The 27621-nt window shown below is 41.9% G+C and overlaps 2 protein-coding genes across 4 annotated transcripts; both read right to left on the bottom strand.

The window, feature by feature from the left end:
• On the bottom strand, positions 1 to 27291 carry gpt (glutamic--pyruvic transaminase). Of its 3 annotated transcripts, none has more exons than XM_049598511.1 (12): positions 27236 to 27291; positions 21800 to 21986; positions 14370 to 14459; positions 14056 to 14164; positions 13757 to 13890; positions 11713 to 11956; positions 11140 to 11219; positions 10917 to 11053; positions 10598 to 10772; positions 6859 to 7014; positions 5379 to 5491; positions 1 to 1072 (listed from the first exon to the last, which is right to left on the bottom strand). In XM_049598511.1, the coding sequence occupies exons 1-12, from the start codon at positions 27274 to 27276 to the stop codon at positions 982 to 984; spliced, it is 1557 nt and encodes a 518-aa protein (XP_049454468.1). In that variant the 5' UTR covers positions 27277 to 27291; the 3' UTR covers positions 1 to 981. The 3 variants fall into 3 exon arrangements, with proteins under 3 accessions (XP_049454468.1, XP_049454469.1, XP_049454466.1); XM_049598512.1 differs by lacking the exon at positions 27236 to 27291 and adding an exon at positions 22543 to 22689; XM_049598509.1 differs by lacking the exon at positions 27236 to 27291 and having other exon boundaries at positions 21800 to 22465.
• Positions 25103 to 27224, bottom strand: fuz (fuzzy planar cell polarity protein). Its single transcript, XM_049598536.1, has one exon. It carries the CDS (start codon positions 26939 to 26941, stop codon positions 25634 to 25636), a length of 1308 nt encoding a protein of 435 aa, XP_049454493.1. The 5' UTR covers positions 26942 to 27224; the 3' UTR covers positions 25103 to 25633.
• Positions 27292 to 27621: the final 330 nt, after the last annotated feature.

Consider the following 27621-nt stretch of genomic DNA (forward strand, 5'->3'; position numbering starts at 1 on the left):
TGTAATGAGTTGAGCAAAGGTGCATTTTATTACTCATGAATTAAACTTTTCATTTGTCAGAGGATTTTTTTCTCTCCCGTCAAACATTACATATTCTCACTTTATTTTTACCCTCCATTTTGTAAGTGAAATATACTTCTTTGGCCTCACACAGAGATGGAACTGACAAATCACCAAATGTTCATGTTGCATTTCAGAATGAAAACTGAGGTTAAAAAGGGGAAAATATCAGTTGTCTTATCAAATATCAGACTAAACTCTTAGTGCTTAATGCATTTGTAACATGTTGTGACATCAATGAGACCGTGAGGCATTGAGAGGAACCACAACCACTGCCTTAAGTTTTCCACAAGTGTTGACAGAAGGAAAAAGACCTCTTTGTCTGTATATAAACTCTAAACATATCTGACAGCTCTGTCGAAAAATAACAAGACAAAATATCGACTGTTACATTTATTCTGATTCGACAAAATCATCTCTGAATCATCATGCAAATGGAGACTTCTCTGCGTATTCTCCCTGTCAGGTACCGCCTGCAGGAATGGAATATTTATCCAGTTGTACGCGCACTAAAAGTTTTAAGCAGCATCACCTTTTCCTTCAGTTGTACCTTGCTTTATTTCAGCTTGGTATTCACATAAACAGCCTATCACTCACAAATACACAGACCTACAGTGTGTGTGTGTGTGTGTGTGTGTGTGTGTATATATCCCTCTGAGCTGAAACCATATTTTTTCATAACAAACTTAACAATTCCTTCATTTCTAGTTTTGCTTTCTAACAGAAAACAGTGCCTTGGACACTGTCTGAAAGTCCAAATGAGATAGCTGTGGAGGCTGAAGTGTGTCATCACAGAGACCACCTGAGCGACCGTAGGAAAGGCACTTATTAGCGACAGATAAATTCTGATTGGCTGAGTTTGTTTGGTTGTGGTCGGTGGGTTCCTCCCCGTTTGTGAAATAGAGGCACAAGTTTGGCAACTTATGAATATTGCTGTGTGAACTTCTGGTGGAACTCCTTGACTTTGTTCAGCAGGATCTTCAGCTTGTCTGTCGGTGGCAGGATGGTCATTCTGGGAGGGAGAGAGACAAGAAAAACAACAGTCTTGAACTGTCTGAGTGATGCAACATCAGCAGATGCCTTGGCTAAAAGTTAAACATTAGTATGGATTTTGAGGAAGTGATTTTAGAAAGTAACTCAATAACTAGAGTCCAAAAGGCACATTAAAGGATAAGTGCTGTATTTTGCACTTTGAGCCCCATTTCTGGGTTCTTTGTGATGAAAAACTGTGGTTTCCATCTGTGTTTTCACTATTCACCTCGACTGTGGAACTATTTTTCAGCAAACCCTTGATCGTACGTTTGACCCTGAAGCGTTATACACTCCAGCCCACTAGATGGCCATAATGCTCCTTTATGTGGGTGTCACCAACCAGCAGGAAACCATTGCAATGTAATGGGACACAGAGAAGAAGCAGAAGAAGAAGAAGGTTGGCGTTGTGTTCAAAGGCATCGTACTGCGAAGGTTGTTTACAAGCGAGTAATCCATCGTGCAGTTGTTTAAACTTATTACAAAACTTTTTCGTTCGTTCTCGTTCTTCCTCCAGGAGCACACACAGCACTGTTGAGCCAGTACTCGCTGAGCTAAAACACTACAATGATTACAACCTTGTCGTAAACAACCCCCTTTCTGTTTCCGGTGGTGGATTACTACCAACAGACAATAAGGCTTCTATAGAAAACCAATGGGGAAGACAAAATGTCAAATAAATCATAACGGAAACCACAGTTTGCTACGATTTTTATGTCAGAACATCAACGAACACCACTGACCACTCGGTGAGTTTGGTCTTAGCCACTCTATTTCATCATAAACAACCCAGAAATGGGGCTCAAAGTGCAAAATACCAGACTTCTCCTTTAAGAAACAACAATCATCCTCTTCCTCAAAGCCGTCTTCAGATATGGTATAAGTAACACTGATGGCTTTACACAACTGTTGAAGTGATAGCTTTTTGATTTCCAGACCACAGACTGTATAAAAATAACAGACGTAGCAACCGTGATGTCACCCATTGGTTTGTGGACTCCCATTTTGAAGCCTTGACTTTAGTATTTTGGCCATCATCATCTTTTTTAGGCCAGAAGTGACCATGTTTGGACGAGAGAGTGGAGCTGTGGAGGAGCTAAAGTTAATCACAAGGTAGCCACGCCAGACTTGAAAAATGTTTACAGAGGTAATATATAAAGTGAGAAGTAGGGTCACTTTGTCAAAGACTTCTATACAACTGGACCAGTGGCGTCGCCCCCTGCTGGTCATGAGAAAGAATGCAGGTTTAAAACCCGTGAGCACTGACTTCATTTTTCAGACCCAGAGATAACCCCTTGATCAGGACATGAGCCAGAGATTTGCTTTTTTTTTTTTTACAGAATCAAACGCCACCTTCATGCCTCTCCAGTGTGTCATTTTATATTGCATGCCAACGTTCAGGAAGCCAAACAGGCGTGATGGGACTGACGTGTACGTCAACAGCATCTGCCTCTGGTGTGACACATAACAAAGGCATCGGGACGCACTTTCTAAATGATAACATAACGTCATAACATGGCAGTAAAGCCACAAAAAGGTCCACAAGCTGAGATAAATGCAAAATCTGAGGCGTCTTTGCACCAAAAAAATGGTGCTCAAAGTGTGCAGGTATTTCCTCTGCTGTCCTTTCTAGTTTGTATATTGTACTGATGCACCCAAGACAAACTTTTGTTGCCCTGAGTAGGTGCAGTGTTTTTTTTTTTTTTTGTGGGCTACTCCAGGCCTGCCATATTGGAGACGTCCTCGCTCTGAGTGTGGGTAATGGTGGACTCCCATTCCCTGATTGATGTAGAGCTAGCTCCAGTTTTTCATATTTACAGCTCCCGTGCACCTGGTTAGTTTTGTGTGTATTCTGCATGCATGTGGATTTACTTCCCTATTTGTTTATGGACAAATGTGTTTAATTATAAGACATAAAGCATTTGACAATGTGTTTAATAAATTCCAACTAAATGAATTACAGCAAGTTTCCTCTGCTTTATTATTTCTCCTGTTTTAAAGGTCTGTTATCAATTACGTGCCCTGCTTAGCGAGGCCTGTCATGCATAAATGAAAATTAAAAATATAAGAGAAGCTGTCAGATTATTAATGTCAGACTTTTTGTTTCAGCCTCAAAGTAACTCAGGTGCTCATTCAGACGTGAGACCAACATAGTGAATTGCAGTCAGATAAGGCAGATTTATAGTTGTATGTCAGCTTTACACAGAGCCCTCACTGTACCTATTAGTGCCAATGTGAGCATTTTTATGTTGTACTTGTGCATTAGTTTATCTGCGTTGCTCTGCAATTACCCTGCCAAAACTCTAGTTGGCGATGGGGTCTCCATGCAACTGTGTTGAGTTTCTCAATAAGCACATAAAACATGGTTTAGTGGCCAAAACATTAAACAAAAGTACAGAATTCTGCTGCATTATAACTCTCAAGGTTCACAGAAAAAACAATTGTTTGTTGCTAGACATGTTTTCCCCACAAATACAACAGGCTAACATTATCAGCATAAGTTTATGACATATCCCAGGCGTGTCCAAAGTCTGGCCCGGGGGCTAATAATGGCCCTCGGAGTGATTCTAAACAGCCCATGGCTCGTTGTTCAAAATAAACTAAGTGTCCCGCCACACAATATTGGTTCATCAAACAAGGTCACTTTGAATTTTTTCTGTTGACCTCATGATGCAGGACTATCATACAGTTTGTCGACATGCATCAAGTAGGAACTATGCAGGCAGAACTAATGTGTTTTCATAAGCGCAGTAAACTGAACAGGTACCTGACTGCGGATATTTCCTGCTAGGAAGCCCACATGGCCACAGCTAAGAAGCATAAAGTGGAGAGCGAGGGCCACCGCTTTCAGATGCAGTGGAAACTACTTTTTCACTGAAAGATTAAACAGCTGCTTTGTCTTTATGTATGGGATATTTTTAATAACCCATATGATGCCAGAAGCAGCTGCCCCCAGGTATTTTCACATTATCTAATTGAGCGCTCATTCAAAAAGGTTTGGACCCCTCTGACACATCCCATTGTATAAATTAGCCTAGCAGCTAGTCGACTTTTCCTCTACCCATATGAAGCTGGGATAAATCTCACACAGGACTTAAAATGTATTGCCCTATTTGGTAACACTTTACTTGAAGGTATCTACATAAGAGTGACATGACACTGTCATGAACCTGTCATGAACATTATGTACATGTCAAAAGTTTATGACTGCTGTCATTAAGTGTCATTCGGTTTTTGTAATGACAAGTTGACATTGTTTGGGATGTCCTTATTATGACAACTTGACATTAATCAAAGTGACATTACCAGAAGTTGTCTTTGTCATGACAAGTTGACATTGAATTTGTTTGGGATGTCCTTATTATGAGAACTTGACATTAACCAGGATGACATTACCAGAAGTTGTCTTTGTCATGACAAGTTGACATTGAATTTGTTTGGGATGTCCTTATTATGACAACTTGACATTAACCAGGATGACAATACCAGAAGTTGTCTTTGTCATGACAAGTTGACATTGAATTTGTTTGGGATGTCCTTATTATGACAACTTGACATTAACCAGGATGACATTACCAGAAGTTGTCTTTGTCATGACAAGGTGACATTGAATTTGTTTGGGATGTCCTTATTATGACAACTTGACATTAACCAGGATGACATTACCAGAAGATGTCTTTGTCATGACAAGTTGACATTAAATTTGTTGTCATAATAAGGACATCCCAAACAAATTTAATGTCAACTTGTCATGACAAACACAACTTCTGGTAATGTCACTTTAATTAATGTCAAGTTGTCATAATCAAGACAACCCAAACAATGTCAACTTGTCATGACAAAAAACAAGTGACACTTAATGACAGCAGTCATAAACGTTTATGACATGTACATAATGTTTATGACAAGTTCATGACAGTGTCATGTCACTCTTATGTAGATACCTTCAAGGAAAGTGTTACCAAATATTTTGTGGGGGCTTTATTGTCTTTGCAATTTATTGCTTTCTTTCACAATCACATTTATTCTAGCACAAAGGAATAAGTAGACACTCGTCCAAGGCCTTTTTAGTGACAAAAGAAACCAGAGCTGAAAAAATTTGTCGATTAATAAATCCGTCAACAGTCAGAAAATCAATTAACATCTATCATGGTAATATGGTAATTTTAAAGAGGACGTTTAAAAAGCAAACAGTCTTTAAATCTTAAAAAAAAAATAGTCAGCAGATCAATCAATGAAAGTGTCAGCTGCAGCCCTGGAAGAGAGATATATTTACAGCGTGTTAGTACCTGAAGTGGTAGGTCCCATCCTTCTGGCCGAAGCCACTTCCAGGTACGAGACAGATCCCCGTCTCCTCCAGCATCTTCATGCAGTAAAACATATCTGGCTGCTGACCTTTGTCCTAACGCAGAGGAAAAGAAACATTTAAGTGCTGTTTGAGGCTTAATATTTTGGCGGCATGGGAATATTTCAAGTAGTGTTTTTTGTGAAGTGCAGTTGTGCTGTGAGTATAAGCTATATTTATAACAGAGCGCTGACTCACAGTATCGCCTTCATACTAAAAGCACTGTGTAGTTTTTTTGCAGCATTCCCACTGAGCTGGTTTCTTTATTGCTCTTCCTTCTGCTACATTCATTTACCATGAGGGATTTTCAAATTGTAGAAAATCAAATCCACTTAAAGCAGAATTGGACCAAATGAGAGAGAGAGCTTTGTAACCAACAGTCCATTCCTGTGCTTCTAACATAACGTGTATGATCACAATTAATTACACAGTGCTTAGATTTCTGGAAACAAGTTCTCAAAAGCTCCTCAAGTTAATTAATTTCACTGTGTTAATAGTAACACAGTGAAATTCGTATTGTACAGTTTCACGGCAACTTTTTCTCCCTTTTGTTGGTGTCTTTCAGAGTTAGTTAGCACAGCTGCCCTTCAGAGTTCAAGACATTTCCTTTGGCGGTTCAAAGATAACTGAAGGTTGATGTAAATAAAACAAAAAGAGATGAGTGTTAATTTGAGGTAAAGAAAATGTGAAGTATGTCTAATTTCCTCTGCAGCAAATGCTTTTGTTAAACCTTTTTAAATCCCCTTTAAAGTGTCTCTCAGCCTTAGATGTAGCGGAGTATTGTGATCGGGAAAAAGCTCAATGGACCGCACAGCAGCTCTATTTAAACTGCCAATGCTAATGTTGAGTGTTGTTAAAGGAGCTCTGTCTTTATGTGTTGTTTTAGTGAAAAGCAGAGCCAAAAACAAAGCAATGCTACAACCGTGCGATCGAGATAGGGAGCAGAGTCACTGGGATTGATCAGGTGTTAGCAGGTCAGCTGTAGTCTGACCTTATCCTCTGTGAGGCTAATCAGATTCTCAGCTGCCCGGCTCATCAGCCCTCCCCTGAAATTCCTACTGAGCAGTCAACCTCGGGACAGAATTGAAACCACAAGCTATTGAAAATCATTTGTTCCCTTTAGCAAACAGGGTGGTGGGTGCACAGTGTACTGAACCTGGTTAAAGACTTATTTAATCAAGCATAGAGTATGAGACGCTGGTCTTGTGTTAAGTGGAACATGAGTATTAGTGCATCGTGGGCGTTTGAGGCCAGGGAGACAAATAAGAAGTGAAACAAAAATAAGTGGACCAAACAATCAGTGGGAGATGAGTAAAAACTCCTTGTATAACTCCAACATCTATTTGCTCCTCATCAATGTAATTCCCTTGAAGAGACAACACAGTCAAATTTGAAACGCTCATTCAAATAGGTTAAGGACTGACCGTGGCCTCTTTGACGGCCTTCTCAGGGATGGTTATGCGAGGGAAGGAGTACATGGCGCCCTGCACAGGATTGCAGCTGATGCCTTGCACGGTATTGAGGACCTTCTCTGTAAGCTTGGCCTTCTCGGATAAGGCACTTAAGGTGGCTGTGCGCTCCTGGATGTGGGAGAGAGAATGGAGAAAACAAAGAATAGAGAAGACAGAGAGAAGAGAAAATTAACTCTGTGTGTGTGTGTGTGTGTGTGTGTGTGTGTGTGTGTGTGTGTGTGTGTGTGTGTTCCACGTTTTTCTCCTCACTGACTTGGTCAATCCATGTGAAATTTGGCACAGTGGTAGAGGGTCATGGGAGGATGCCAATGAAGCAATATTACATCAGTTGGCCAAAGGGGGGCGCTATAGCAACTGATTGAAATGTCAAACTTTGAATGGGCATATCTCATGCCCCGTATGTTGTAGAGACATGAAACTTTGCACAGAGATGCCTCTCCTCATGAGGAACACATTTGCCTCAAGAACCCATAACTTCCGCTTATATAGATTTTCCACCATTTTGAATTTTTTGAAAAACACTTCAAATGGATCTCTTCCTAGGAAGTTTGAGCGATCTGCATGAAACTGGGTGAACATAATCTAGGGACCAATATCTAAAGTTCCCTCTTGGCAAAAGTTGGAAAACTTACTCAAACTGAGCTTCTATAAGGCAATGAATATTGCGGAGGGCGTGGCTCATCACATAAAGGTGTATAACATCTCAAGGGTTTCACCCATCACCACGCAACTTTGTAGGCATATGACCACACATAATCTGAGGGGACCCCTCCATTATTGAGCCCATCAAACAAAATGGGGGCGCTAGAGAGCTCATTTCTTATCTAGGCCTAACCGCCATATGGATTTTTACTAAACTTGGTAGATATGTAGAACAGGACACCTCAAGGTGACTGGAGAAATTTAACTCTAATTGGCAACTGGGTGGCGCTATAACAACAGAAAAATGCTTCAAAATGGCTAAAATGCGACCGATCGCTGTGGCTCCCCCTGTGGACCAATGTTGGTGTTGTTTTCTAATGTTTGGTATGACTAAGTCATGGTATGGTATGCTGTACATAATCACAGAAACTGTCAGTGTGTCATTCTGTCAGTCAGTCATTCTGTCTGTCCCACGTTTTTCTACTCACTGACGTGGTCAATCTATGTGAAACTGCACATAGACATTGAGGATTGGCATAGGTAGAAGGTGACAAAGCTACCAATGGCTATGGACTAGTACTAATATAATTTATCTCTTGTAGCAATCTTGATTATGGTCAGCAAGGTCTAGAGAAAATCTTAGCCACAGGTATTTATCTTTGTAAATCCTAAAGCAGTATTTTGGGATTTTCTCATTTGCCTTGGCTCAATACTTAAATGAGAATTTTTTTTTTTTCAAAACAATAAGTTCAGATCTCTGAACAATTAATTTGTTGTTCAGAACAGATTTTAAATTTCTTATTCACTCAAGCAAACTGCATGTGTTTTGGCACATGTGTACAAAAGAGTAAGTATACTTGGCTCTTCATAACTTCCACACAGTCTGTCACTGTTTGAGCAATTGCATGATGCAAAATGGGCCATTCAAATATTAAAATCTGTCAGACATGTATAAAATGTATATTCCACAAATTTGGACAATGACATGGTATTATTGTGATGTCTGCTATATTTGCAAATGACCTGCCAGGTGACAGAAATGAACTTGGGATCCCAGTTAACCAGGTTTTACAGTACATGTAACACATTGCTACAAAAAGCAGTTTACTGTAAATGTGCATAATTTTCTCTATGTACAGTATTGTTTATTTCTTGCCTCAAACGCTTTCACAAACAGACAAGAGCTCAGCCCCGGCCAGGTCACAAACTTTCTCATTTTAAAGCTAAACAGAAACTAAAATCTGTTTGTGCAAACATTTGAAGTCAGAAATAGACAACGCAGTAACAGAATCTTGATTCATATTTGATCAGCGCTGCCTCGCCTGACAGTTTGACTGCAGTTCACAAGCAGCGGCCAACATGATTGACAGCTGCGTTAGAGATTCTTCAGCTCTGAGTGGTTGTTTTCCAACAGCCGTGCTAGTTTCTAGCAAATGCCGTCAGAAGCACTACAAGGAGGAGGAACATGTTTTTTTCACCCATACTATCTGTCTCATGTGCAACTGTGTGAATTTAGTGACAGTTTAGCAAACATGACAAAAAGCTATTTTTGTAAATGTTACCAACTGTAGCTTTAAAACCAAGAAAAGGAAAAAACGTCCAATATTAAAGCAACACAATGGAGTTTTTGAGCCCTCAAAATATTTATCCAACATCCTTGTGATGGTGCATCAACTCACAATATGTTGGATGACACCTCCGTCATTGCTTGAGAGCGTCTGTTTCACTTGCACTGGCACTGTGCAGTTTCAGGGTTCAGGTAGGAACCCAGACACAAAAAAGACTACAAACTTTGGCTGCTTCACGGCATACGTCATATCCCCCTCCTCTCTTTAGAGTAGCGTAGCTGAACCGAGGTGAACAAAGTTAGATGTGATTGTCATGGCTGAAGCGACAAAGAAAAGGAAGAAGGTGAAGGTGTTGTCCGAGGAGACAAAGAAAAGAAAATGGGAGAGCGATAAAACAAGAGCTCTAACGAGGATTGATACTGGCCCGGCTTTCACATGCTGGCGAGAGCTGAAAGAGGAGGAGTGACGCCCGACTGATGGTGACCTGGCGCTGTTACTGCTGTTACCCTCTACTGAGGAGACTCACTGTCTGCAGGTCGGCTGCCTCAGGTACACGTTCAGATAAAGTGTTAGCCTACATACAGACAGCTTTCATTTAGTTTGTCTTTAACACTTTGTTGTTAGCACCGCGAGCGCGATGTGCTTGTGTCAACCGCGATCGTAAATCATAATAGAGCTGAATGAGAGACTGATTGAAATATGGCTTTCTACATGCTGATCACATGTATTGATAAAGTATTGGCTTGGCTGGCAGAGGTTTTATCGCACTTACGTACAGTAGCAATAAATAAAGCAATCGGCCTAATCGTGTATGTACAAAATGCTATAAGGCTACTTTACCTGTTCTGAAGACACGATAACGATCGCACATTACACGACCAGCTTCAGGAAGTTCACCGGTATCCTTGGCTTGTCAACAAATGCATGCGCAGAATTTTTTTGCGACAGTTGTAACAGACAATACCGTTTTTCGTCTGTAGGGGGAGCCCGTGAGGTAAAAAGCACAATCCTCCATTGTGTTGCTTTAATATACCCCAAATCAAAGAGGGTATCGAGTCTTACATCACAACATCAGTGTGATAGGGATATACTGCCCAGCCATACACAACAGTCGTGAATATTACATTTACACTTCAGAGAAATCACCAGTTCTGGAACGTCACCCCCTGTTTTGTTTTACTAGCTGGAAGTGAAACAATGACCAAGTGTATCTTCGGCTTTTTCCTAACAAAGTTTTCTGCTTGAACTTCTTGAGACTTCTGTGAGCTTCACGAGACACACGAATGGTCATGTCAGATACTGTACAAGATATGTGCAAGTAAACAGATGTGGCGTAAACAAAGAATTTTTTGACACACAAGATCATTTCACACCTACAAGACGTCATGAGTTTGGAAGGTTTTCATAAATAAGTCACTTATACTACTTGTCCCGCCCCTAATGCAAATAAAAAAAAAGGTTGTGAGATGAAGAGTCTGTACCTTCATAAATCTGTCATACGAGGGTTCCCCGGGCAACGGTGGGTTGACCACTAGGTCCATCAGAGCCTGTCCAGGAACAGGAGGACACAGACGGACAGACACCAGCTTGGTCAGCTGGGCCTTCACCTCCTCGTCCATGTTGATGATCTCCATGTAGCCTCCGCGGAAACCACACCTGAGAGGGAGAGAAAATATCAGGATGTGACATCAACATTTGGCAAGGAATGAAATAAAAAGAGAGTTACAGGAAACACAAAGAGCTGATTATTTGAACAAGGTCTGACGAATTTATTCCCAGCATTATAGTAAAACGACTTACTCTCCCATGTAGCATTTGGAGGTGGAGTGGAATGATGCCAGTTCTACTGTATTCGAGTACTCTGGCCCCATCTCAAACAAAACCTTCTTAAAAGAGTGGAACTGGCAACCATCAGCGTACACGTTATCCTGGTACACCTGGGGGATGAGGGGAGAATGAAAGATGTCACAGAATCCAAAAAGTAAAGCAGGTAGATTTGGAGAGCGATGCAGAGAGAACGTACCTCATCAGCCATGAGGAAGAGACGCTCCTTTGCTGCAAATCGGATTACTTCCTCAATGCACTGTCTGCTCTGAACCTGACCTGAGAACAAGAGGGAGGCTCATTAAGGAGAAAGGTTTGAAGTGGAGGTTCAGCAGGCAGTTATGTCCGTCTGCTGCCATCTAGTGGCTCCTCGGTCAGCAGGGAATAGTGTGTGTGAGGAAACAATCTCATACAGAGAGGATCTAATCTGAAGTAACTTTACTCCTGGGTCCGGTTGGCTGAACGGTTTAGAGCAGGGTTCTCAATCTTTTACTTCCAGTTGTTAAATAATTGCCGAGGACTGATTTGCCACATAACATAACCAAAAAGAGAAAAAATAAACAGGGCTGTAAATGTGTTACGCCACCGTCAGCTGTTGATGATGTAATAACTTTCTGCTGTGCCTGATGCCCGTCCCTTTTCCTTAGGAACTACTCTTTTGGCTTCCCAACACATCCTGGGTGCTTTGTGTGTAAGTGTCTCTGGACCTTTGATGGTTTCAGTGCCTCATTTGACAGGATTTCATTAGTACAATAAATAAAAGAAACTTTACCAGTGGGGTTTCCAGGGTTGATGATGCACAGGGCTCGGGGGTTGCAGTGGCGCCGGGCCTCATCCAAAGCACGCTGCAGCTCGCTGATGTCCAGACTCCAGCACTTTTCCTCCTTAAGGTAATAGTTGATCTGCACGGCGCCCAGTTCGGCCAGCGCAGCCGAGTATAGCGGATACTGAGGTATGGAGATCATGACGCCTGTACGGGTCGCACCCTCGCCACACGCTAGCAGCTTCAGCATGGTCTAAGAGTGCAGGATAGGGCAGTCAAGAAAAATATGTCAGTATAACAGTGTTCACATTTAAGGATTATATGTGCACTGTAGCTTTGTCTGCACGCCACTTTAGAGGCATACAGAGGAAATAAATGTAGTTTTACTGCTCTGAATTTCAGTTTGATGCTCTGCGTCTGTGTTTTCTGCATGAAACTGACCTCACAGCATCACGTGAGCTCTCTTTTTATAGAACACATCATGCAATCAGTTTCCAGTTCAGTTGGTTAAAGGGAAAATCTCAAATCTTTGCTTTTTTATTGGACAGTTGGACTCTTTTAGAACTGATTTGAAATGAAACGCTACGAAAAGCAGGCATCGTTCTGTAACAAAGTGAAGTTGTGAGTATGTGAGGGTGTCTACTGGTATCACACACTTACATTTAATGCATTTGAAGACATATTAAAGATAACTTTAACCAAATTTAAGATTGATTTTTGGACAAATCATTGTATTCAAGCATTGCAGGTAAGTATGGAGGGAAGAAATATAAATGTGATCCTGAGCAGAAGTAGGTTTTAGGTAAGAATATGGCTGCTAGAGCAAGTTAGGTTCATCTACATTTTGCCAAAAGTTGAGTGCAAGTATAAAGGAAAAAAAACAGTATAAGGGTCAGTGATGCGTTTAAAGAGTTAAGATCAGAAATGTGCACGTTAACACAGAAAAGCTTGACTCATTTTGACAAAATATATTAAAAGATGGAAAAAATAAATTAGATAAAATATTTGTGCCAATTAACCCCTTGAAACCTGGAGCGATATCACTTTTCTTGTGCTGCTTTCAGACACCTTTCGTTACTATTTAAACCTCTGAATCCTGAGCAAATTGGGGAGATGTTTTTCAAAAACAAAGGGAAAAAGGCATTGAGCAACTTGGTGAGAAATGTCCCAGAAAACTGCAACTAAAAAAAAGAAAATTATTAAAAAAAAAAAAAAAAAAAAACAGGGAAAAAAAACCTATACTGATAAACTATTTGATGACTAGTTGATAAAAGTTTATATTATTATTACATTTTAAAATTATGTTACAGAATTCTAAGAATTTTCAAGCACAATTTCCAGGTCATGTTTTTAACTTTCTATTATTTTTTTTTTTAACAAATTTTCTTGTTTTTTTCCTTCAACTTCTTCTTTTTTAAATTCAATTTAATTTTTTATTTATTTATTTATTTATTTATTTATTTTTTTTTTTTTTTTTACAAATTTTCTTGTTTTTATTTTCACTTTTTCTTGATAATTTTTTTTAATCTAATATCTCTATATATAATTTCTTATTTCATTGTTCATTGCCTTCTTCCCATATTTTTTTTAAAGAAATCAAGCCAATTTGCTCAGGTTTCAAAGGGTTAAGACCTCACAAATTCAAATTTGAGACTATTCAATGACTTTTTAGGTTCCATATTTATGAAGCTGAATCTAAGAAACTGTAAAACTACTTAAGGACCTGAAGACATGCTGAATACCTGACTTTTAAAGGGTCATGAGCCAAAATATTTGGACGTCAATGATCTAATTTCAGCACTTTTTTATCTACTTGATCATGAATAATTGCTATTTGTTTTTCTGCTCGTTACAGCTCACATGAAGTGACGTGAAAAGACTAAACCCACTGATGAAGGGTTCACTCCAAAATAGTGTTTCGTCACTTAAATGTTGTGGTCAGAGTCCCCTCAAAATGATCAATACATCAGGTAATTTTTAACTTACAAACATGTGTGATTAAAAGTACAACAGAGACACAAAGTCAGTTGAACAGATGTGACGTGTTTTGTACCACAATGCCGTCGCTGGCCCCTGTGGTGAGGTAAATGTCATCTGGGTTGCAGGGCACACCGCCATCTCTTCGCTCAACGTAGCGGGCCACATCCTCGCGCACACAGTCTATGCCCTGACTGGCACTGTAGGAACCTGAGGGAGATTTATGTGGAGACAATACAAACTGCTATGTTGACTTAAATGCCTTGAGACAACAAAGCTCCACCAGAAAGCATCATTTCACACACATATGAAGAGAGAGGTGGTAATTAGCAGCTCGGGTTACACAAAGCTTATTGTGCTTGAAAACCAACACACCCATACTGTTCCCTCCACAGGACTGCAGAATGCGGCGTGCTCTACTTTTAGCATCCTCTGGGAATGTGTTGTCATTCAGCAGTTCAGGGTAGGAGCACAGCGCCAAGACCTTGAGACAAAGAGAGGTGTGAGGATAAAAGGTGGATAAAAAGGACATTATGCAAAACCCTGTGCAGATTACTGCACACGACAGGAGGAAAATGATTGACACCAACTTAGTTAAAGAGGAATAAATCAGCTTCATAGACACACACAAGTCAGAGGGGAGGTGCTAAATTTAGATGAGAGGTTGGGGGAACGGATTAGGAACAGACCTGTCGGAAGAAAGTGATTGGCTGCTGGCCCATGGCATGAGCGTCACCAATGTTGGCCTTGATGACTTCAGCAAAGGGCTTCTTCATTCCCTGCAGGACATAAACACAACATACAGAAATTATTACTCATCTGAAGAACAGGAAAAAAGTGTGAAGGATGAGAGAATTTATTCACTTTGTACACAAGACATAATGTCATTATGATTCCCTGTGGTTGGCTGAGAACACACACTGCCCCTAAACAACCTTGACACTGAGGCCACACTCAGTATCAAGCACATGCCTAAGTTTTCCATAAACATTCACACCACAAGGGGCTGAGAGCGCAGCAGCTGCTGAGTGCACAGCAGGTTTGGTGGTTTACTTATAGCCACTTCCAGGGAAAGATTAGATTGGCTGCTGGCTGGACTGACTTTCCTGCACTGAGGTGTAAAAAGAAACAAAGCTCAAACCCAAATAAGCTCTCTTCTGTACCATGTCCCACATGTTTGTCTTACAGGATTACATTTTGGCAGAATATATTAAGGGGTACCTTAGACTTTTTGCTACTCCAGAACTATGCACAGGTACATTACTACAGTAGGAATCGACTTATATGTTTTTTTTTCAGAGCCGATACCGATAGCCGATATTTGAAACCGATATATGTTTGCTGTAGAAATCATAGTTGACACAGAATTAACAGTAGCGAAGTTGAAGAATATGCCAGCTAAATAAAAACCGATTAATAAAATAAATGAATAAATACACAATAATCATAAATACAAAATTTAAAAAATAAAATGAAAAACAATAAATAATAATTATAATAAAATAAAAATAAAAATAAAACAAAATAAAAATAAAAATAAAACAAAATAAAAATAAAAAAAAATAAAATAAAGGAGAGCTCAATTAAAAGCCAGGCTAAAAAGGTAGGTCTTGAGTTTGTTTTTAAGAGCCTAGAGTGGTATGTGAGAAGCACGCCAGGGGCAAAACAAAACTGTATATTGGCATATCGGTGGAGAAAAATCACCGACACCGATAACCCTAACAATTCAAGATATCGGCCCCGATAATCGGCCAGGCTGATTATCTGTCGACCCCTATACATTACAGCATATCTCAAATGTTAACTTCTTTTTTAGGTACATTCTCTTTTGATTTAGTCAGTACTTTATAAAAACATTTTAAAATGTGATTTAAAAAATTATACTGTTTTATGAGTGAGTCCTCCTTTGACTAGAATTCCGTGCACAAGAACGCAGAAGCCCAGGTGTACATAACAATGCAGCAACAAAGGCAAGGAGCAAGAGGACTCAGAGCCCTCGCCCATGCAAGCCCTCAGAGACAGCACTAGGCTTTAAAGCCAATTTGACTTTGTGGCCAAACCGCAGAATTACAACTTCCAGGTCATCAAGTGATGCCATTGGACCCAAAAATACTTTTTCCTATACACTTACATTGTGAAAGTGTTGATTTGATCTATTCGGCATGATAACTTTTTTTTTTTTATGAACAGATGCTCAAATTATAGTGCAGCTGCAGTTCCAAAAATGTGTCAGGTTTCCATTTGTGCATTTGAAAATGTTATTTTAAAAAGTAAAAGTACAAAGATACTTATCCAAAAACAACAGAAAGCAAGAAAAGCAAAGAACAGATCATCACATTTTAAAAGTCTTAGAACGTTAAACAGGAAGTGAGCAGTTCAGCCGGCGTCTAGCGTGCTTGCTCTATGGGCCCAACAATGCACAAGATCCAGGTAATTTCATACCTGAGAAGTTTTTGGCTTCATGCGCGACTGAGCAACTGTCATAGGAATGAGTGGGGCCCTGCCTCCAACACTGTATCCACTTCTCTTTATATATCCATGACGTACACAAAGCAGATTTCAAATTCCTCCAGAAAAAAGTCTTTACAAATGTTACAAAGGGAAGACAATGCATACAACGAGTTTATCAGGCCTCTAAAATACACAAAAGGTGTTTTAAAGAGACATGGATACAGCATTGGAGGCAGGGCTGTGTTCATTCCTCATCAGCGCATGAAAACAAAAATGCTTGATTTCTGCAGTATGAAATTGCCCGGATCGTCCGCATTGTGGGGCCCACTGAGTAAGCACAGTAGAGACACAAAATAGGCCAAGCAGCCGACTTCCGCTGGCTGAGCTGCTGGCTTCCAGTTTAGCTAAGTTGAATGGGAATAAAATAATTTAATCATGCAGCTCTTCTAAACTTTTGAAATGTCATTAGACCAAATGGATCAGACGAGTCATTTTGCCGTTGTGAAAAATGTATCTACTGATTTACAGACCTTTCTCTCCCAGTCAAAGTGTATGGGGAAAAATCTTTGGGGCCCAAGAATTGTTCATGTTTGTGTGCATGCATTAAAGTGTGCCCCAGAAATACCTTACTCATTATCATGATTATTCAGGAGAGCCAACGTTAGGTGTCAGCAGCTCATTCGCTACACTAATTTTGTTTCTATCCCTCTCACACACACACTTTCTGATGCTCACTGACTCCATAAAGTGAAGCACGATTAGTTACTGACAGTTAATGACAAGACAATACATCTATTCTACATGGAACAATAGATCAGTAAGTGAGGTTATAGTGCAGCACTGTAGCACAAACAGATATCATTTGGTAAAAACAATTCGCAGCAGACTTGATGCAGATAGTTTGCGCAAACATACGCACAAAGTTCCAACCTGTGCAAACTACCTTATCACCCTGATACCATTAACATTCTGACACATAAACACAGTGACATGCATTACACAAAAGGATTTTAACCTTCTTAGTGTAGCCTGAGAGAGGACAGGATGTATGACAGCAAAGCAGCAGTCAGCAACGTCAGATATAATGAGGATCATTTATTAAAGGTATTAATTTACTGTCCTCCCGGCCAACTATATAATATGTCTGAAAAATGATCTCTTGAGCAGCTGAGACCACTGACGGAGGGCAAACAGCAACGCAGGCAGCCACGTGCACTAACACAAGCACATACACATGCTGGTAACACCAGATGTTCAGGACAGCGTGACACTGCAGAAAAGGAGCCCCATACTGACAAGCTGCTAAAATCAAAACAGTCTGTTTGTTTGATTTGCCCAATCCAGTTCAGATTTCAGGAAGTTTAATACTCCGGCTCTCTCATTGGTCACACATTAGAGGCGTCTCCCAGTCTGGACCAATGACAATACACCGGCTGAATAACACCCCAGGGTCAAAAGTACCGCCCATTGATGAGGGGGATCTTTTAGAATCACACTGACCTCTGCTCCTGAGAACCAACTCGAAAAGGCCGGTGCTTTTTGTCCTCCATCGCTGATAAAACAGCCCAACACACAATGTAGGAGCTCAGACTGCGCTCTTGATGTAAAGCTCAGATGTTTTTTCTTTTTACTCCCAAGGCTTTACAGAGAAAGCCTTTCATTGATGACGTACAACGGTAAAAGCCCTTGTTGATAACGCTGTGGCTCAGGCTATTAAACGCACAAGGAAACAAAACTAAGATAAGAAATTACACTTTGCAGAATGTGACTGTGTCATTTCTTCTTTTAAATATTCAGATCAACACGTGAAATGCAAAAATAAAGATTCTACAATGGAAAACAGTTTTAGAGGTTTTCACATGGGTTTTCATTCTTGCACAATATGTGGAAAGACTGTGACAACAACTATCATTGTGCGTTTCCAGTCTGTCCCCACGGCGACTCGGTCTAAATGTCCCCATTCACTATCAGCTAGCTGCTCATTAGGACAAACAAAGACCACAATGTCATAACTGCATGTGAAGCCTTTATTTGAGCACTTGTTAACTGGTACAGTAAATTGGCTCAAAGTCCGTTTTGTTTCTGGTCTCTGTTTGGAAACTGTAACAACTACCGCAGCTCCAGTACTTGGGGAAAACAACAGGAACAAGGATGCGTTTGTACCACGAATGAAAAGCAAAGATAGCTCCAAAAAACAAGGTGTGTCAGAAACCGGAGAACAGTATCACAGTGTGCAGTCGTGTGTGTGTGTGTGTGTTTTAATTCGTGGATGAAAGTGAGAATACCATGGTGACCTGTTTTCCAAAGAAATGCAACACGATCCAGACCGCGGGAGTGGAGCTCGTAAAATGAGGGGGAATGTGTTTCTGACAAAGGAACAACAGTTTTAAGATGGGAGGACTGGAAGTGACTACTTGGGGTACATTTTTGTCTTCTGGCTGGGTGCTGTACTGTTGAGAAGAGTGGCTGTGGGACAGTCTGCAGTCAGTAAACAAAGAAATTGCAGCGCTTTCTCTGTCCTAGATGGAAATGTGATGAATAAAACGATCATTTGTAGTTGTAAGAGTTACAGTAATTATCTTATCCTCTGCTGAAAATACTCCGATCCCTCAGTATATGAACTGGGTTTCACCGGCTGAATCCAACCACAATTTCCTCTGCTTTTTTAACATCTACATATCAATTCAATAACACCCGATCAAACTCTTGCCCAGTTGGGGAAAAAAAATAAATATCCCGGATCAGCTGAGGGTAAGCATTGGTCAGAGCAAACAGAACATAAAATCTTTAGTGCCAGTGAACCATCTGGTTAAAAAGGTCACCACTGTCATTACAGTCCCAGCTGGCCCTTTCACCTGAGCAAGAACCTGTTCGCAATACTCGTCCCTTCCTGAGCAAAGCACTCAAGAGAGGACAGTTTTCACACCAGACTGCACTCAGTACACTAACAGCTGGTTGCCACATCACCATAAACTGTGTGAGAGGACGGGATCAGATACAGCTTTAAAAAAAGAGAGAGAGATGCACCAATGGGCTGTATTTATAATGCCAATAAGATGGAAAACAGCCCTTTAAAAAAAGCAGCAATTATTTTATACAAGAGCTGGACTCAAGAGCTGAAAACCTAAAATAGATATCCCTGATTTCTAAACTTCTCAGCAAACCATTCACCACAAAGATAACAGTTCACGCGTCCTTCCTGGCTGTCTGGTATTTTTTAACCTGGACCCTATTTCCCATGTTTCTGTGTCTACATGACTAATGGAAACACCAACCTTTGACAGTGTGTGAGACCACTGCACACGGCTGCTGCGATTACAGGCTGCAGAGTATCCACTCCGGTCAATTGGCACTGTCAATTTACATCTGCTAAAAGTGTTTGTTTTTGCCCCTGACATGTTCACATTATTAGCTCACCTGTCTTTTATGGATTTATGGAAAGTATCCCCACAGTCAGACCTTACGATCCTATTTGTTTAACCAAAAACAGGCCCAAAACTCGTACTGCCAACCCACCAGATTTCATTTTAACAAACAGAAACTTCATCAACATAAATCACAATTTAGTTAAACAAAATTTTATCTCTGTAGGGTTCTTTTCTATAAGTTGTGTGACAATATGAGCCTGTCAGTGGCAAAACAAGCACTTTAAGTGGATGTTAATTGACAGTGTGAACGTGTCCCAAGTGGTTACACTGCAGCAGCCTGTTTCACCATTGCTGTCCGCAGCGGTCTCCTCAATACTTTCAAAAATTGTTGTTCGTATTTGGCCCCGTTTATACAACAACGATTTCAACTGAAAACGGTAAACTTTAGTTGCGTTTTGGCCGATCGTTTACATGACAGCGGCGTTTTGGTTGCCTGAAAACGCAACATTTTGAAAACGGGTTCCAGAGTGCATTTTTTTGGAAACGGCAGCGTCTCCGTTGTCATGTAAACTTGCAAACGGAGACTTTTCGCACATGCGCATTACGGTTCCAGTCACTAGGCATGCGCGACAAAGTCGACCGTCACAACAACAATGCCGAGCTCTGTTTGTGCTGCTCACCCTGTTGAATTTATCAACGCTTCCCCAGCAAAGTGTAGATCTACCGTAGCAACTCCACCTCGCTGTCCGTCCAGACAAAATTATCTGTGCGTGCTTTCGCCATTGTGTCTTCTTTGTTTTGGTTTGTAATCACTGTGCTGTAGAGGAAGGCACTTCAGCGCAGGCGTGTTGCTTTGCAAATTTACATTGCCACCATCTGCCTGGCATGCGTACTACAGCGTTTCCAGTAGATTTTGCGGCTCTGTGTGAAGGGGGATTGTTTCAATAACGTCGTCATATAAACGCAGATGTTTTTTAAAACGCAAAGGACAGACTTTCCCGTTTTTAGAGAAACCGCTGTCGTCTAAACAAGCCCTTAGTCACTAAGATACGAAAATGTGGTAAAATAGGGTCCAGGTTAAAAAAAATCAAACTTACCCTTTAAATAAAAGCGTCAACAGTGCAGTTGTTCTCAGGGTGAGGACTGTGGCACACTGCAGGGAGCCCTTGAAAAGTTTTCACATCCAGATTTTATCATTGTATATCATTTGAGAGAGGAGATTTCTGCGTACTATGCAGTGTTTCACTTTATTTTGAGCTTTGACTTTGATATTTTGTTAAGGCTCAATGCCACTTGCAGCTAATTAAATTGTTGCAACTTGCATTGTGTTATGGGTATTCTGTGACGAGGCGTGCTGGTATTTTAATACATGCCTAATATCTTTCTAATGCATTCCACTTTTGTTGCTCTTTCACATAACTAAGACTACAGAAGTGTAAAAAATTGGCAAAGGGACACACACGAGGGTGTCATTGGTACGTTATCTATCGATCTCGTAAGGGCTGAAAAACAATTGAGAGTTTCTGCAATAAAAACATTTGGGACTGTGAGAGGTGAAGTGTGGCAACAGATATCTGCATCACTTCGAGGTCAGACGTGAGACACAAAAAGGAAAACCGCTTTAGACTATGGAGTTTGACCTCTCCTTGAGGATCTTTCCATTAGCAGCTGTGGTTTACAAATAGGCTTTAAAAACAGGTTAGACATTAACATCATACTGGTGCACAGATTTTCTGACATGATGAGCGTCCTCAGGAAGCACTGACTAACTGATGGACTTTGATAGGAGGGTGTGTGAGCAGCACAGCAGGTGATAACACACAGTTTCCTTTTGGAATAATGTTTAGATGGTAATAGTGAGAATATAATCAGGAGTGGAGACCTGCTGATGTGCAATTATGTCCCAACTGTTTATCAGCAGTAAATTAGCATACAGGGCCCCTGTGGGGTGAATCAAATCTGCCAAGTGATCAGTGGGATTTTAAGACCAACTTGGGTTTACAGTTGCAAGAGATTCAGGTGGATATAAACAGGTGATTGTGGCAGCTCCTGACTGACAGAGTGATATGTAGTGATAAGTTTCAAGTCCTCTGTGTCAAATACAGTAAAAATAGCTTTCAATCTGATTTATGTTAGTGCACAAAAAGGTACACAGCTTTCTGCCACAGTCTATCCATGAGAGAGGGACTATAACAGGGTGATGTAATGAAAGACAGACACAAGGTGCATTTCCCATAGTGTGACAGCAGACACACAGTAAGGTCCACATGTGGTATAAACACTAAGATCAGACTACAAACCTCAGAGAGCTCTTTCTCCAGCTCCACAGCCCGCTGCACGATGGGGCCCCTCACGGCATACTCCACCTTCTTCACCGTGGGGTTCATGGTGTCGATGGTCAGCACCTTGGCCCGGGACGACACTCCATTCTCGGACATCTTCTCTTTGGGGAGCCCACGCCGCGTCGCACTCAGACTGGATAAGGCTCTGCCGGGAGAGGAGGACGACAGAGGGGGAGAGGTGAGTGAGCGGACCCTGGGACCCCCGCCGGGCCGCTGCGCTCCACCGCTACTACCGGCAAACAACTCGTTTCGACCTCGGCTTAAAAGCCTTACGCTTCTGGGTGACAGCATCCATGTGGCTGACATGTTACACGATCTTTCTCTGAGCAAGTTGAGTAACTTTTAGAGCCTCTGCGGTGCACAGCGACTTGCACCACGGCGGTTACTTCACTTGGGAGGAGTGAAATTAAAGTTGTACAAGAGGCTCCAGCGCCGCGCTCCTAAAAATGACTAATGCGCTCAGACCTTTGGACCTCTCTGGGGTCAGAGTACAAGTAGAGAGCTTGGACAAAAATTGATAAAGATCCCAGAGAGCCTGGCTGCATCCACATGCACTCACTACTCTTCTCACTGTGAAAGTTTTGGGGTATGGTCCCCGCCTGCACACATGGCAACACCACAACCAGAGCGCGTATCCCTCCCCTTTGTGTGGCTTCATGTCAACCGTTATCCCACCCCCTCTCCTCCGTTATCTTACGCACCCGTGGGGCTGTCAATCAGGGTCGGGTCTCCGGTTACCGAGCCGAAACAGTTTTGGACAAACAGACGTGGCTCAGAAGGAGATCAGCCAGCGGACCGGTGCAGCCTCCAACCTTGTCCCGGGCTCACTGCACCGCGCCTCGGCTTTTGTTCTGAGTGCTCCATGTGGTTTGGGTGGAGACTTTGAGGGCTACAAAATAATTATGAATGCTCCTCCTATATAGACTGCAGCCGACTCCAGTGTCCTCTTTGTTGAGGGAGTGAAACGCAAATTCCTTTGACACAGTCTGCTTTAACTTGCACAATAGTGATCATGAGAAAATGCTGTCATCACATCTCAAAACTACACAATATGGCCTCCATGAAAAATCCATAGAAATAGAATAATTCATTCTACTTAAGGAAAAAATCCTGCTCCTGGATTATGTCTATATAGTTTACTGTTTCGTCTCTTGCTCAGCAGTGTTTACAGTCCCTCAGTGGCAGAGTCACTGGTTTAAATTCCACATTTCCCAGGTTAAACTGGGGTGGTCCTGTGTGAAACTGCAGCATCATGTCCTGGTCTCTGACAGGAACTTATGTACCCAACATGTGCATGGAGAGCAGAGCATCTGTTATTAGAAACCAGTGGGTTGTAAGCGACCCTCAGTGTGACTTCCAGTTAAAATGGGACAGCAGTTTGTTTCCTGAAATCATCAGTGCAGCTGTAAACAACCCAAAACCCTGCAATTATCATGACCGGAAGTATTCATTCATTCATTCAATGGTGGGTGTGTTTTGTCAATAGTCACTGCCACTATTATTATAGCATTATGTGGTGCTGAATACAGATAGTATATTCACAGGATGCAGTAGTTTTTGCACAAGAATGAGTTACAGAGCAGAATTCGTGGCACATACTTCACATTTTTTTCTTAGGAATGCACCTATATACTCTGTCTGTGCCCACAGCTATCAATACAATGTGATATGAAAACAACAACAAAAAAAACATTATAAAAATGGTCAATCCATGTGAAATTTGGCACAGTGGTAGAGGGTCATGGGAGGATGCCAATGAAGCAATATTACATCAGTTGGCCAAAGGGGGGCGCTATAGCAACTGATTGAAATGTCAAACTTTGAATGGGCATATCTCATGCCCCGTATGTCATAGAGACATGAAACTTTGCACAGAGATGCCTCTCCTCATGAGGAACACATTTGCCTCAAGAACCCATAACTTCCGCTTATATAGATTTTCCACCATTTTGAATTTTTTGAAAAACCCTTCAAATGGATCTCTTCCTAGGAAGTTTGAGCGATCTGCATGAAACTGGGTGAACATAATCTAGGGAGCAATATCTAAAGTTCCCTCTTGGCAAAAGTTGGAAAACTTCCTAAAACTGAGCTTCTATAAGGCAATGAATATTGCGGAGGGCGTGGCTCATCACATAAAGGTGTATAACATCTCAAGGGTTTCACCCATCACCACGCAACTTTGTAGGCATATGAGCACACATAATCTGAGGGGACCCCTCCATTATTGAGCCCATCAAACAAAATGGGGGCGCTAGAGAGCTCATTTCTTATCTAGGCCTAACCTCCATATGGATTTTTACTAAACTTGGTAGATATGTAGAACAGGACGCCTCAAGGTGACTGGAGAAATTTAACTCTAATTGGCAACTGGGTGGCGCTATAACAACAGAAAAATGCTTCAAAATGGCTAAAATGCGACCGATCGCTGTGGCTCCCCCTGTGGACCAATGTTGGTGTTGTTTCTAATGTTTGGTATGACTAAGTCATGGTATGGTATGCTGTACATAATCACGGAAACTGTCAGTGTGTCATTCTGTCAGTCAGTCATTCTGTCTGTCCCACGTTTTCCTACTCACTGACGTGGTCAATCTGTGTGAAACTGCACATAGGCATTGAGGACTGGCATAGGTAGAAGGTGACAAAGCTACCAATGGGTATGGACTAGTATTCCTATAATGACTACTCGACTTTTATTAGTTATTTGAATGGGCTGTCATATGTCACTGTGACTTCTGACAGCTGTCAATCAGCTGTCAAGCCGACATCTGCACAGAGGACTGTGGGTCAGAATAGCCAGAGAAGCATGCTGGCTTGCATACTGCAAAATCATTTTGGATGTAGTGGAACATCCTGGTATCTTTGGCATACTGCAAGTGACATACTATCTATTGGGACATATGAAATCTTTTTCTGGTGTACTATATAGTATGGTAGAATGGGTATTGGAAAGCACAGAGTGTTTGGTTTGTTTGTTCTGGGCTACTGTAGAAACAATATGGTGGAGTCTTTGGAGGAGGACCCACTCCATATGTAGATATAAACAGCTCCTTCTAAGGTAACAAAACACAACAATTTGTTTTTTTTACACCAACAAAACAGTTATTAACATTATGTTCAATTTATGCCAATATATCCCCCTCAATCCTTCACACTGGATCTTTAAGTTTTGCCATGAAACATTCAACCAGAAGTTGTCAAACATGATTATTATCACGTTAGACGAAGGAAAAATGTGAATAAATCACTCAGTGACACAAACACTCAGAAAGTAACCAACTATATTTAAAACTACAAAATCTTTGAGGTGAAATGATTCAAAATGTCAAAGGCACTTATTTATCCCAGTGTAACATTTTCACGTTTCTCTGTCATTCTCTGACACATTTTGAAACACAGTGCAATCCTAGTGATACTGTTAGTATTCAAGTCTAACCAGTTTTTATTACTGTGACAGGGACAGCCTTGAAGCCAGAGCAGTTAGACACAATAGTGCAACAGTGTCTTATCTCTTGAATGCAAAACAAAGCTCAGAGAAGTTCACTTTCAGTTGTTTTCATATTTTCACCAGTGTTGAATTCTTAAGCAGTAGTCCAGTAAAAATATCCAGTGAGACCATCAACAGTGATATCCTTTTCTGTTGTGCATCTCACACCAGTGTCTGTACAAAAGATGGAAAGAGGGAGGCTGATGTTTAGGTCTTTGAGCTAAATGACCTTACAGGTGAATATCTATCCACCTGTAAGGTCAAAGATGGTAGGTTTCATACATTTTGTAACAAAGTAAAGTCTTCAATTAAAACCCAGTGGCTCCAACTATATCAGAGAGAGTCTGTGTGGCCACCGTACGCAGTACAAAGGTTGGCACTGACAGTGGCATGAGCAGGAAGAGCTGGTGCTGTGGCGTCTGAAGTCCATAGCTCTTGCACTCCTCTGTAACCAGATAGCACTGCAGTGGCTGGTGAGAGAATCCAAGGACAAAGTCGTCAGTGTTTCCTCTCTGAGCACTCTCATCTGGGGAGACGGAGGACGTCTCCTCCTGGTTGAAGTAGCGTGTTGTGCTGAAGATGTAGAAGAGCTTCAGTAGCTCCCAGCAGCGGGCCTTGGACGGTAAAGGGAGGTCACTGAGTGGGTGATTAGTGGAAGTCCGTACACAGGAGACTGAGCGTCGTGTTTCACGGTTGATGAGAAGAAGTGCCAGCACATCAGGGCGCAGGGATACAGATCCTGGTAAGCAGCGCTCTCCGACAGCCAGGCAGTCCCTCAGGGTCTCCACCAGGGGTGTCCAAAAACGACCCACTAACCCACTCTCAGCTCTGTGCAGTGACGGGGTTGGGCCGCACAGCACGCACACATCTGCCCCAGGGAGCAGCTGGAAGCGGAGCAGGCGGTGGGCCACGGTGGGGCTGCCCTGAGGAAGGAAAACAGGGTAATCACAAGAGGCTGATCCAGAGGCAGAGAGGGATCGTATCAAAGCAGAGAGCAGCACAACTTCCTGTGGTGCCAGGCGCCACCACTTCTCAGTGGCTGCAGCTATCCGTCCATGGACCATGAGGCAGCCAAATTCACTGTCTGCAGCCTGAGCGAAGCCATCCACAGCCTCCTGAACAAGAGTGGGGCTCGGAGGCAGCAGTGAGTCAGCGCAGTGGGTCAGGTTACCCAGGATGCCCTCTTGCTTCTCCTCCAACAGCTGATCAATGAGGCTGAAGCAGGACCGCAGGTCCCTCTTCAGCCTCTCAACATTCCTGACACTGGTCAGCTCATCCTGCCCCAACACCAGCACCATGCAGCTCCACACATTCTCCAGGAGGCGCTGTAAACACACCTCCTCCTCTTTGCTGCTGCTGCCTGCACCACCTTGTGCACCTCCACTCACAGCAATGAGCATCACACTGTCCTGGAACACTCTCCACACCACTTTGCCTCCACCTTCAGTCTCACAGCAGGACAGCACTACTCCCTGACCACCCCCGAACATGTGGACACCATTCAGGGAGCCGATGACAGAGAAGGGCAGCTGTTTGGAGGCTCCTCTGGTGAAGAGAGGGACCCCGCTGCTGGCTGTGAGGCAGAGGAGCTGTGTTGACCCATGCTGGAGCATCATCCTGAATGCACTCTTGGACTGTTTTCTGCTGCTGCAGGTTAATGAGCCAGTAAGCTAACGGTCCTCATTGAGCTGGTCGTACAATGACAAAAACCAAGCTAGTTATTATATTGTACTAGCGTTACACTAGTGAGGATGATGAGCGGTTAGCATCACGTAGCTTCAACGTTAAACTATGTGACTGCAAACAACGGCAAGACAAGCGGTTATCTATTCTGCCTGGACACGTTACAAACCGTCGGTTCACTCGCTAGTCGTTTTTGTTAGCTAACCGTGTTCAACATGCTAGCGTACCTAAAGAAGTTACCGTCGTTTCCACAGTAACGTTGTCCCATGATGCCTTCGTCACGTTGCTGAGGATGGTTTCATTCGGCTGGTCGCGCGTCAGTTGTGATTTAACGGCTCCATTATAACCGCCGAGGGAGCGGGACGAGAAGACTGACCTGGGTTCAGTTCACGGAAGTGTTCACTTCTCGCGAGAGTTGAATCACGGGCGAGGATGACGCCTATGACGCTGCCACACTGTTTTGATTAATTTAGTAGTATTTTATTTATTTATTTATTTTCTGATAAGTATTTTATTTTTATTTTATTTTATATTTATTCTGGCTGACATCCTTTACCCCATTTTTCCCCTATTTTTTTCTACTCAGTTCCACGACTTTGTTTCTTGATGTTGT

Source organism: Epinephelus fuscoguttatus, linkage group LG15 (genome assembly GCF_011397635.1).
Source record: "Epinephelus fuscoguttatus linkage group LG15, E.fuscoguttatus.final_Chr_v1".
In the NCBI taxonomy this organism is placed as follows: Eukaryota; Metazoa; Chordata; class Actinopteri; order Perciformes; family Serranidae; genus Epinephelus; species Epinephelus fuscoguttatus.

Bases quoted from the DNA above. Each gene is read 5' to 3' on its own strand.
- gpt (XM_049598509.1), bottom strand. From the start codon at position 22,147: ATGTCAGCCACATGGATGCTGTCACCCAGAAGCGTAAGGCTTTTAAGC. The intron at 11,220-11,712 runs GTAAAGTTTCTT...TCTTGTTCTCAG, and splicing joins CAACCCTGGAAACCCCACTG to GTCAGGTTCAGAGCAGACAG. The intron at 7,015-10,597 runs GTACAGACTCTT...TCCCACATCCAG, and splicing joins CGTATGACAGATTTATGAAG to GAGCGCACAGCCACCTTAAG.
- fuz (XM_049598536.1), bottom strand. From the start codon at position 26,941: ATGATGCTCCAGCATGGGTCAACACAGCTCCTCTGCCTCACAGCCAGC.